This window comes from Artemia franciscana, chromosome 7 (assembly GCF_032884065.1).
Source record: "Artemia franciscana chromosome 7, ASM3288406v1, whole genome shotgun sequence".
Lineage (NCBI taxonomy): Eukaryota > Metazoa > Arthropoda > Branchiopoda > Anostraca > Artemiidae > Artemia > Artemia franciscana.
In genome coordinates, this window is record NC_088869.1 from 3909961 (window position 1) to 3923278 (window position 13318).

The 13318-nt window shown below is 34.1% G+C and overlaps 1 protein-coding gene across 1 annotated transcript in view; it reads right to left on the minus strand.

The window, feature by feature from the left end:
* Positions 1 to 13318, minus strand: part of LOC136028745 (pinopsin-like) — a 97632-nt gene that overhangs the window by 41191 nt on the left and 43123 nt on the right. The window contains exon 3 of the mRNA XM_065706629.1: positions 4787 to 4982. Coding sequence (XP_065562701.1) covers positions 4787 to 4982 — 196 coding nt within the window. The remainder of the gene's footprint in view (positions 1 to 4786; positions 4983 to 13318) is intronic.

The window sequence follows — 13318 nt, forward strand, 5'->3', positions numbered from 1 at the left end:
TGCTTTAAAAATTAAAAGCTTTTTTTGGTATATGATGGTTTCTTGTATCTATTATTTTTATTATTTCGTGATTTTTTGGATATGATCTTTTTCAATCCCTGCCCACTGTAAGCCTGATAATTGGTATTATTAAGTAAGTATTGTCTCAAATGAAAGTCTGTATGGCAGTAGGTTGAAATCGTCAATGCGTTTTCTTTAATAAGAAAAAAACAAGAATAATTGTGTTTTGATTTCAGTAATATGATGCATTGTTTTTGTTCTTGTTTTTTCTCGTTGGTACACGAGCTCTGCTCCCGGCCAACCAAAAAATGTGTAAAATTGTATATTCTATTGCTATTGTAATAAAAGAACCTTTAACCTTGAATATTTAAGTAAATTGTCATCATCATAGGTTTCAAAACCTGTGATAATGGACAATTATGAAGATCCTGACATCATTATGCCAAAGCCAGGGTCTAAAATTGAACTTAAGATTATAGCTAACCAAATAAAGGACTTTCCTGTATTATAGCAGATTTTGAATCGCATAACAAAGATATTAATCAAAAGAAAGTTAAAAAGACAATTAAAGTAGCAGAGAAAAAGCCATTTGCTTATCGATTCAAAGTATGTTGTTCTTTTGACAAAGCACAAAATAAATATTACAAATTCTTTGGTGAAGATGCTAGTGCGCATTTTGTAACTACCACAACAGAAGTATGTACAGATATTCCCAATGAGTATGAAAATAGACAAAGAGAACATGGTTACGAGCAAAAACAAGTAAGAGAAAAATTGAATAATAAAAGCTGTCATATTTGTGGAAAGTAAATGGTAGAGAATAATTTTCATTTAGATCAAGTCCATATGACTGGTAATAAACGTGGATTTACTCATGCTATATGTAATGAAAACTTTAGAATTCCTAAACATATTCGTATTGTAAAACATAATCTCTCAAACTATGGTATAACTTATTACTCACGTATTTCTTAGAGAACCGGTACCGTACAACGGTATTTTTGATTCAGCGGAGAGTTTTTATATCGTTTTATAAGACAATTAGTGTTAATAAGACCCAATATGATATGCGTTTCATAGATTCACTCTGTTTAATGACTTCATCGTTAGACAGGCTTTCTGAAAATTTAGCTAAATGTGAAAATAAAGCAAATTACAATTGTTTAAGATATAATTTTAAGTATACCTCTTATGTATTTCAAAATACTGAAGAATTCAAAGAAATGATAAAGAAAGTGATTTATCCCTTTGAAGGCATTGATAGCTATGAAAAAATAAATAATTTAAAATTATCTTCAATAGATAAGTTTTATTCTACATTAACAGGGAAAAATATTTCTGAAGAAGAACATATAAGAGCGAAATTCATTTGGAAATAATTTAAATGTAAAACACCCTTAGATTACACTAAATTATACCTAAAAAGTAATATTTTAATTTTATCAGATGTCGTTGAAAATCTCAGAAGCGTATGTTCAAAGAATTATATAATAAATCCAATACACTACTTCTCATCATCAGGACTAACATGGGAAGATTTTCTCAAACACTCTAAAGCTGCAATTCCATTATTATTTAACGAAGATATGTAAACGTTTATTGAAAAAGGGTAAGAGGAGGTGTATCTCAGTGCATGAAAAGATATACTAAAGCAAATAATATAAATAAATGAAAAACTTCAATAAAACACAACCTTAAAATTATTCATTGTATTTAGATGCTAATAATTTATATGGTCGGACAATATCACATAATTTGCCTGAAAATGACCTTACATTTATTAATATACTTGACTATTTAGAAGAAAATAGTTCCTTAGATTAAAGCCAAAAACTAAGCAGCATATCCAATCAGAAATGAATAGGGACAAAGTGAAAGCAATTTATGAGGTTGATTTAGAATACCAAAAATAATTGTATTCCCTACATAAAAATATACTTCTAGCTCCAGACTATTATGAGTACAAATTATGTACAACTCTAAATGATAAAACGAATTATTTTGTTCACTATAAAATTTAGAATTTTATTTAAAGCAAGGCTTATTATTAAAAATGTACATAGAATACTAGCATTCTAAGATGCAGATTATTTAAAAAGTTATATCACTCATAATACCAAACTATGTTAAAAAGGAACGAATGATTTTGAAAAAGATTTCTTTAAACTTATGAATAATGTATGTTTTGGAAAGACTGTGGAAAATGTAAGAAAAAGAGCAAAATTTATATGTACAAATTTCATTATCAATACATGAAACTAAATATGATGATGCTACAGTTTTATGCGACATGGACAATGAAAGATTTATCTATGATATAGGAACCGAAGACTTTATCAAGATATAAAAAATTGGTTTAAATGGTAGATTCGATACTTCAGATTATAAGAATGATAACCGCAATAAATATCCTCAATTAAACGAAAAAGTCCAAGTACTAATAAAGGATCAGGTGTCTCGTAAGATATAACCTGAGTTTGTTGGCTTAAGACCTAAAGTATATGCCTATCTAAGAGATGGTGATTTGAGCCGTCCTGGCCAAGTGGGTTGGTGCGCTGGATTCGGGGTCTGAGAGGACGCAGGTTCGAATCCCGGTGTACCCAATTCTTCAGTTTGGGACGGGGGTCAGTGGCATGACACTGTAAGCTTATCCAGAGTCGACCCAGCTCTAAATGGGTACCTAGACAAATCTGGGGAAGGTAAACAGGAAGGGTGTGCGAAAGCACAGGATGGCTGGCCCCCAATCCCCCATTGCACTTCCTGGCTGAAGAGCCAAGAAACGGACATCAGCACCGCCGGTACGGACTGTAAAGACTAATGCCGTATCCTTTACCTAAGAGATGGTGATGACGACAACCAATCAAGGAAAAAACCAAAAGGTATAAAAACAAAATCGTAAAAGATAAAATAACTTTGCAAGACTATAAGAATGTACTACTCGGAAAGGTGGAAAGCTTATCGAAAACCCAGTATGGTGATGGCGACAGCTAAGCAAAGAAAAAAAGAAAAGTTATCAAAACTAATATAGTGAAGAATAAAATAACATTTCAAAACTATTAGGATGTACTATTTGGAAAGGTGGAAAGCTTATCAGAAACCCAGTATAATGTAAGAGCAAACAACCATACAATGTTCAAAGAAAAACCAAATAAAAAGGCTGTAGATCTGATTGACACGAAAAGAAAAGTGCTAAAAGATAAAGTAAGCACAGTACCTTGGAGTTTTAAACCCTTAAAGCTACACGCTAGCTTACGTATTATTAAGCTAATTTTGTTTTAGTTAAGCTAGTTAAGTATCAAAGTTCAGCTTCGTAACTAAATTAAGCTATAAGCTTCAGAGATATAAGCTTCAAAATCATAAGCTTCATAGTTGAATATGATTTATCGACAACTCTTGCCAAGTTAATGGATTGAAAAATACCTATTAAAGTAGATTAATTTGGAAAAAAGAAAGATCGTTTTAAAAATAATCATCTGCTAGCACCTCAATGGCCTTTTCGACTATTGATTTGGGGAAATTCTGAATGTGGTAAAATCAATTTAATCTTGATTTTGATATATGATTGCTTATACTTTCAAAATTATATGAATGCTAAAGATATCGGAGAAGATAAATATAAAGATCTAATGCTTAACATGAATGTTTTGTAAAAAAAATGACATGGATCTTTTGGTTGCCAAAAATGATAAAAGCGATATCACCGATACAGATGGCCTATATCCCAAGTTTCAAAATATAGTTACTTTGACAATATTGTGACAGAAAAAGATCAGAAAAATTGAAGATCTATTTATGAGAGGTAGAAACCGAAATACATAAATAATATATATTTTTCAGAGCTATTTTGATACACCTAAAATTATACGATTAGACTGCAACTGATTTGCATCTATCATGTGTGGTAACCCAAAAGAAATTGATAGAGTTAGACAAAACCATACATCTGACTTAAAAAAAGGAAAAAGGAAAAAAGGAAAAACATTAAAAACAGTATAAATTGAGAAGAAACTTTGATTTCCAGGACCTGTTTTCATGTTGAATATCGGGATGAAAAATGTTCAAAATGTGGAAGATTTTCGTTTAAAATGAAGTGAATACAATTGAAAATGGGATACGTTGGATTGGTTAATGACGTGATCTAGAACCCATGATTTCTAGACTACTGGTGTGGCTCTATAAGCTCAGTCAAATTCAACTCCGCTTTAAACGGGTACCCAGATAAGAACTGGAGATTTGCAGAAATGAAGTGTTGAACTGAAGTGTCGGATGACTTGCCCCCAATCATGCATTCTACTCCCGGCCAAAAGGCATTCAATCAGGAGATCAGTATCTGCGCAGTGCAGACCATGGCCAGCAAGTGAAATAGTTTTTTTCTATGTCCTTCCGCAAAACACTTCCCCTACCTTCCAAAATACTAAATGCATGTGTCTAACTCTGATCTACTCTGAACTTAAAAAAAAAAATATAACTGTTTTCTAACCTGTTCATAAAAGGAAAATCAGCCAGATAATGTATGCGAAGTTGATGAAAGTGTCCTTGAACTCTGATTACCAAAGTATCTTTGAATATCGGTTTGCTCAGAGGTGTGAAAATATCGGATATGATCTTCAGACGTGACACAGACTCAGGCGGGACATGACACGTAACATCGAAAAAAATAATTTTACCAATAGGACAAGCAGTCCCACCACTATGAAACACGCATTTACATGCACCTATACATGACAAGAAACAATATGAAAAACTGATTTTTTTTGTATTATAGTGACAATGCATGGCTTCTTACCTTACTCCAATTCCTTCTATTGTAAATTCACCCCAACCAAGAACAGGGGGTAACATTACAGCAAGGGCATATACCCAAACGAACGCAATAAGAACACCTGTGTTGAGCCAGCCATAGCTGTATCCATTCGATGGTTTCCGTACAAAATTACTTCGGTCCCATGCAAGGACAGCGAGCGTCATAATGTTTGCTATTCCTAAAATGAAAGGAATTAGTATGAAATGAAAAAATTTGAAAGGAAAGGGTGGAATGAATTGTTGTTAAAATAATACAATACTTTCTGATTTGAAGTGTATTGTCAAAAAGGTATTCCTTGTCTGTTCATATTTTTATGTTAGAATGCCCATAGTAATGAAAATGGCCAATATTTGAATATTCTTAGAACGAACGTTTAATGAGATCTACCAGAGGTGGATCTAAAACATAATCGTTTGGGGACAGATGGGACAAGGGCACCAATAAGCAAAATCTTGGGGGGGTGTGACAAGGGCACTAACAATTTACCAAATTGACAAAATTATTTAAAAAAAAGAGTGAGAAAAAAAACAAGGAATGAGGGTGCTAAAACAATCCTGGGGGACCCACAGTCTCCTCAGCGCCCCGGAATCTGGCAAGGAGATCTGGAAAGGAGCGAACATCGATTCAACAACCTAAATTCGGATTTGGTTATCATATGGTAGGCATTCCAAACTTTTACTATGAGAAAAAAGCGAATGGAAATCTGATTTGTGACAGTCAACAACAAATCTTTCCAAAATGTTAGCTGATCCCCCTCCCCCTTACTAGAAATTTTTAGCTATACCCATGGCTCTCAAGCTAAACTTACAGCGTAGTAAAGTCTAACACATTTTAAAAGTTAGCATTTTGTGTGTCTTTTAAAGGTCAATTTAAAACAGTTTAGCAGCTGGTAATAATAGTTTACAGTGCATAATTAATGCCAACTATCAAAGTCTTTGTTAGGAAAATGGATTCCTTTGACTAATTGAGGTTTGTTGGAATTAGTCAGAAACGTTATTCGAAAAATACCGTAAGCTATAATGTAATTTAACTTGTTATTTAAGCTAAAATCTAATACACAAGTAATAAAATTACTTGTGTATTATACAGCAAACACTCAAATTTACGCTGTGTAAAACTCGAGAAAAATCGATTTCTTCGTTAGTTTCTTTCAGCTTAGCGTGAGACAAGTGACAGAATAGACAGAAAATATATAATTTGGGCTATATATTTGCACATTAGAGGGGGTGTGTGTAAAGTATTTGGACAGTTTGAAGTTAGAAAGTAATTCTTACTTCATAATATGCAGTATAATCGTACCTAACAAATTTTGCATGTAGACCCGCTATACTTCACCCCAGCCCCCCTAATATGCAAATATATAGCCAAAATTTGTTTCTAAAGCATAATATTTTCATCATAGTTTGGTATTTTTCATTAGGATTAACCTAACCTCACTTCTTGAGTGTTTACTGTCTATTACACAAGCACCACAAAAATATTATAGTAACATCGCAACATAAAACAGATATTCGTCAGTCGGCCCTAAAATCTGCTATAGGGAGCCTATTGTAGCATGTGGATCTCCCCCCCCCCTAGACGTTTTATTATACTAGAATCACGATGCTTCATCAATCATATTTATCATTTGACTGGGATGTTGCTCTATGTCATGTCACTCCTCATTTGGATACGTGTCGTTCCTTCATTAGATACATGTTGCTCAAAATTTGGCAATACACCTTCCTCAATCGATTGCCAATATGATTGCTATCATCAATGTAGTTTACGTTTTATGCATAAGTATAATAGCAGTTTAGCAAAACACGGCACTTGAGCAACGGAGATATTTTTGACACCAAAATGTTAAGAAAAATTCATTTAATCAAACAGTTCGTTGTGACGATCTGTAAGTAAGGAGCGATACGGGTCAATAGTAACCGAAACTTAAGAAACAGAGGCTTGATAGCAATAGGTACATCAAAAGAATCAAATATTGATTTTTATTCAAAATATATAAAATTCATGAAGTTTTATGTTACCTATTCAAACTTACGAACCTGAGAAAATTTACTAAATTTTTTAAAAGGAATTAGGAAACACCCCTAAATAATCAAGTGATCTTAATGAAAATCACACCATGAGATTCAGCATGTCAGAAAAGAGGTTCCAAGCTCCTAATACAAAAATGTGGAATTTTCATTTTTTTGCCTGAAGCAGGATCACGGAGCCGTGTTTATTTGTTTGTTTTTTTTTTTCTAGGGATGATAGTATCGAATCCTAAAAGATGGCTGTTTAGATTGAAAATCAAAAATTCTAGTTCCCTTTTTAGTGACCCAAAATATTGCAAGAAAGCTAACCCCCCTCCTATCCCCCTTTTTTACCCAAAAGTGTCCGAGTAAAATTTTCGAATAGCCATTTTCTTCAACATGTTTGAAATATCTAATAGCTATGTTTTGAGGATGGTTTGACCCCCCCCCCCCTCCAGCCTCCAGGGAAGGGCTACAAGTTATGAAATCTGCCCATTGCTTACATATAGAATTGGCTATTGAAAAGTACAAAGATATTTTCAGGGAGGGGGGATTTTTGATGGGGTTGTTTACATGGGAGAAGCTTTCAATGGAGGAGTTTTTGTGAGGAAATGGAATTCATCGTTGAGGGAGAGCTGGATTTCCCGGTATTAATTAAAAAACTATCAAAAATTAAAAAAAAAGTTTTATAGTTGAAAGTAAGGAGCAACATTAAAACTTAAAACGAACAGAAATTATTGCATATATGATGGGGTTGCCCTCTCTTCAGTAACTCACTCCTTATGCTTGAGTGTTTGTTGAATTTAAAAAAACAACAACTTATTATTCTAATTAATCGGTATTTGTGTATCAGGAGTCATTCTTAGATAATTGGAGCAAAAAGCCTAAATTTAGGAAGGGTATGGAATGCCCTTCATTGTTTAGCTCGATAGCACCACTCTTGGGCCCATCAAGTTACTTATGAATTATTTTTGGCTCTGGTGTGATTTTGTCGTCTATTATTCTTATAACTTTCATTTTGTTTTTATAATTAATGGCTTCGGGTTCATTATACACATTGAACTTTTTACTGAATGATCAGAATACACCCTTCTAAATGCCTGGAATCTTTTCCACTTCCTGTCTCTTTTTTCTCTCTTCCCCCTTCCCACTCTCATTCTCTTTTTATCCCACCCCCTCCCCCTCCTTTTTTAGTTATTTTTTCGAGTTAGTATTTAGAAAGTATGTGTAACTTTTATTTCTTCATAGGCCATAGGGCCTCTATGGGGTTCCGTGTGTTGTATCTATTGAACAATTTTTGGTCCAGTCAGAGATTTAAAAATGTATTTAAAAAAAAACTAGCAAGTTATTTGAAGCTATTTCTGGAATGGTGACTATTTTCACGTCTTATGATAGTCTTAGTGATAAAACTTGTTTGCGAAATTATTATATAAGACTAGATTTGCGGCGTCATGATAACGACGGCCAAAACCCAGAGAAAGGCGAGCAAAGTATTCGGAGAAAGGCAATGTCATACTGCAACCCTGACGGGTAATGGCCCCGGCAATTAGAGGGAGGTGACGAAGAGCCGGCAAAGTTCTTTGCAAGTATATGTACTATAGTTGAATTTGCAGACCGCAACCACGGAGCAACATTAAAAGTTAAAACGAACAGAAATTATTGCATATACGAAAGGGGCTGTCCACTCCCAGCGCCCCGCTCTTTACGCTAAAGTTTGACTCTTTCTTACTACTCTACTTTTAAAAAAAACTTCAGCGTAAAGAGCGGGGCGTTGAGAATAGGACTGCCCCTTTCATATACGGAATGGTTTCTGTTCGTTTTAAGTTTTAATGTCACCCCTTACTTTTAGTTAAAAAACTTACTTTTATTTATTTAATAACTGTTAGAAAGTAGTTTAAGAAAAGAAGGAAAAGTAGACATCTATATTATTGTGGAATAAGAAACAGATGACTTGATTAAAATGTGACAGAGGGTTTTTAGAATTGGCCAAGGAAAAATATGTTTTGAGCCTTCGTAGAATACCTAGGTTTTTGAATACCTTCATTTTAAAAAAATAAACATGGTACTCAAAAAATTAATTTTGGTCAAGAAGGATGCCTAAGAAAGGTCTACTAATAAAGGCTTTGGATAGATGAGTTTCAGAGAATTGTAGATAAACCATAAATAAACGGGAGGGAATTAAAAAACTAGGTTTGAGTACATTTAAGACAGGAAAGTTAGAATCAAACTAAGTTAAAAATCTTTGGAATAGGTTATTTAACTTCCTACGAGCCTCAGTTTCGCGTGTCTTAGCAGTAGCATTGGTGCTATCATCAGCAAAAGCAAAAATATACCAATGAAAGGAAACCATGGTTATGGTAAAGGGTTTTCGACAACAATGTAAAGAATTTTCATTTTTAGCTGTAAAAACTAGGATGTTTACATACATTTGAAAAATATTGGGCCTATTATTGACCTTTAAGGGAAATTATGGTCAAGTTATGAGGGTGAACGGAAAAGCAGATCAACAGAGATTGTTCAACTGATCCTAGACCCACAAAAAAAAACCCATTGCCTCTTATGCCAATTAAATAAAAAAAACTAGTTTTTTTAACTGAAAGTAAGGAGCGACATTAAAACTTAAACGAACAGAAATTAATCCGTGCATGAAAGGGGGCTGTTCCCTCCTCAACGCCCCGCTCTTTACGCTCAAGTTTGATTCTTTCTCTCAATTCTACTTTATTAAATAGTAACAATTTTTAGCGTAAAGAGCGGGGCGTTGAGAAGGGAACAGTCCCTTTCATACATGGAGTAATTTCTGTTCGTTTTCGGTTTTAATGTCTCTCCTTACTTTCAGTTAAAAAAAAACTATTTTTTCTATTTAATTTCTGAATGTTTTTCAACTAATGCATGTTTGATTTTTGCTCTCCGCACATAAATTATTAAACTGAAATTTGCATATTAATTCTTTTTTTGGCTAAATGGCTTTCTCTTAGTTTTGATCAGACGATTTTGAGAAAAAGGGGATATGGGAGAAGGCCTAGTTGCCCTCCAATTTTTTGGTTACTTGAAAAGGCAACTAGAAGTTTTAATTTTTATCTAACGTTTTTATTAGTAAAAAATATACGTAACTTAAGAATTAACTTACGTAAAGAACTTTTATATTCTTATATTTTTATTATGTATATGAGGGGGTTTGTCCCCTCGTTAATACCTCATTCTTTACACTAAGTTTAAATTTTGCCCTAACTCTTTAAGAATGGCCCCTGAATCAGAGAGGCAGTAAAATAAATAGTTGAAATTACTAAAAATACTTTAGCGTAAAGAACGAGGTATTTAGGAGGAGATGAATCCCTCATATGCGAAACAGTCTCTGTTCGTTTTAAGTTTCAATACTGCTCCTTACTTTCAGTTGGAAAAACTTTTTCATACATATTTTTTCATTGTTTTTTTTATAATAATGCTAGAAAATCCTGCGCCACCTTTATTGAATTTCTCTTCCCCCATGACATATTCCTCAAAGGAAAGATCCTCCCACATAGCCCCCTCCCCTCACCCCCCAACCAAAATAATTCCCCTGAAAAACGTCTATACACTTCCCAATAACCATTACTGATGTAAACACTGGTCAAAGTTTGTAACTTGCAGCCCCTCCCCCGGAAACTGTGGCGGAGTAATTTGTCCCAAAGACATAGTTATTATGGTTCTCGACTATGCTGAACAAAATGGCTTTCTCAAAATTTTTATCCGTTGACTTTGGCAAAAACATGACCGTGGGAGGGGGCCTAAGCGTCCTCCATTTTTTGTCACTTACGTGATCGGTCTTCTGGCAAAAAATACGAACTTACACATTTTTGTAGATAGGAGCTTGAAACTTTTAAATTAGGGTTCTCTGATGCGCTGAACGTGTGATTCTGATGCAATGGTGTGATTTTCGTTAAGATTCTATGACTTTTAGGCGGTGTTTCCTTCTATTTTCTAAAATCAGGCAAATTTTCTCAGGCTCGTAACTTTTGATGACAAAAACTAAATTTGATGAGGCTTATATATTCAAAATCAGCATAAAAATCCGATTCTTTTGATGTATCTTTTGGTATCGAAAATTCTGTTTTTTAGAGTTTCGTTTACTATTGAGCTGGGTCGCTCCTTACTACAGTTCGTTACCACCAACTGTTTGAAAATGAGAAAGTTTAGAGAGAAAAATACTGTGTGCTAACGAATCAAAAGGTCTTTGAGCATCAATGAATGAAGTAGCAGGAGTGAATAGAGAGTCTAGCGTAGAATGAAGTTTTTCAGCAGAAAAGCAAAAATATGCTCAGTTGATTGATTTGTTTGAAAACCATATTAAAAATCACAAAAAAAATCTTTTTAAGTTAGAAATATCAATGCAAGAGAGCATCACCTTTTCAAAAATTTTGCTAGATACCAACAACTAAGAAACTGATTAATAGTTAGCTGGGTCATTTCGCGGCCCATTGTTACATGGGGCACGAAGTTCAGTTATCGAGTACGTTAACTCAAGCACGTTTGAGAGTATTTGCAAAAACCATCACAAAAGGAGAAGTTAATGATTTTCTTAAAGAAAAGAATACCGGAAAGAAGCATGAACTCAATTGCTTTAGTATGAATATCATCGAGGCCGGATGATAAGATAAAAAAAAATGTAAATAATTAATCATACAATGAATCCATTATGCTAATGCGCAAAAGGCTCCTATACCTGTAAAAGAGGTGGGATAAATACGTTTCATTTAAACACTTAATCGATGGAAGAAAAAAGTTAAACATATTAAGTAAAATTAGTTAGATGAAATAGACTCCAATCAATACTACTGGTCTTTTGAAGGATGCAAAAAGAAGGGCATTCTCGAGTCAAATCGGGAACGGAATTTCATCACAATAGAGAAAATATATCCATATATACAAAAGATATATATAGTAGAAGAAAAATTAAATAAAAAAACAGTTTTTTTTTAAATGAAAGTAAGGAGCGACATTAAAACTCAAAACGAACAGAAATTACTCCGTATATGAAAGGGGCTTTTCCTCCTCAACGCCTCCCTCTGTACGCTAAAGTTTGACTCTTTCTCTTAGCTCTACTTTTTAAAAAAGGAAAAACCTTTAGCGTAAAGAGCGGGGCGTTGAGGAAGAAAAGCCCCTTTCGTATACGGAGTAATTTCTGTTCGTTTTAGGTTTTAATGTCGCTCCTTGCTTTCATTTAAAAATACTTGTTTTTTTTTTGTATTTAATTTCTGAACGTTTTTTAATTCATGCATGTTTTGATCTTGGCTCTCCGCACATAAATAATTAAAACGAAATTTGCATATTAATTTTCTTTTTGGCTAAATGGCTTTCTCATAGTTTTAATCGGAAGATTTTGAGAAAAAAGGAGAGAGGGAGGAAGCCTAGCTGCCCTCTAATTTTTTGATTACTTAAAAAGGCAACTAGAACTTTTAATTGTTTTACGAACATTTTCATTAGTAAAAAATATATGTAATTTACGAATTAACTTACGTAACGAACTTCTATATTCGTATATTTGTATTGCATATATGAGGGAGTTCACCCCTCGTCGATACCTCGCTCTTTACACTTAAGCTTAAATTCTCTCCCAATTCCTTAAGAATGACCCTTGAACCACAAAGGCCGTAGAATAAATAGTTGAAATTACTAAAAATACTTTCGCGTAAAGAGCGAGGTATTACGAGGAGGTAAACCCCTCATATGCGCAATAATTTCTCCTCATTTTAAGTTTTAATGCTGCTCCTCACTTTCAGTAGAAAAAACTTCTCATATTAATTTTTTCCTTGTTTTTTTAAATAATGCAAAAAATGCCTGCGCCCCCTTCATTGAAAGTCTCTTCCCCCATGAGAAGTTTTCCATGGAAAGATCCTCCCTCGTAACCCCCCCCCACCTCAACTCTCCCTCCCAAACCAAAAAAAAATCCCCCTGAAAACGTCCGTACACTTCCCAGTAACCATTACTATATGTAAAGACAGGTCAAAGTTTGAAACTTGCAACCCCTCCCAGGGAGACTGCGGGGTAGTAATTCGTCCCCAAAGACAGTTGTTAGGTTTTTTGGCTATGGTGAATAAAATGGCTATCTCAGAATTTTGATCTGGCGACTTTTGGGAAAAAATGAGCGTGGGAGGGGGCCTAGGTGCCCTCCAATTTTTTTGGTCACTTAAAAATGGAACTAGAACTTTTAATTTCCGTTAGAATGAGCCCTCCCGCGACGTTCTAGGACGACTGGGTCGACACGATCACCCCTGGGGAAAAAAAAAAACAAAAAAAAAACAAAAAAAAATAAACACGCATCCGTGATTTTTCCTCTGGCAAAAAATGCGAAATTCCACATTTTTGTAGATAGGAGCTTGAAACTTCTACAATGAGGTTCTCTGATACGCTGAATCTGATGGTGTGATTTTTGTTAAGATTGTATGACTTTTAGGGGGTGTTTTCCCCTATTTTCTAAAATGAGGCAAATTTTCTCAGGCTCGTAACTTTTGATAGGTCCTTACTACAG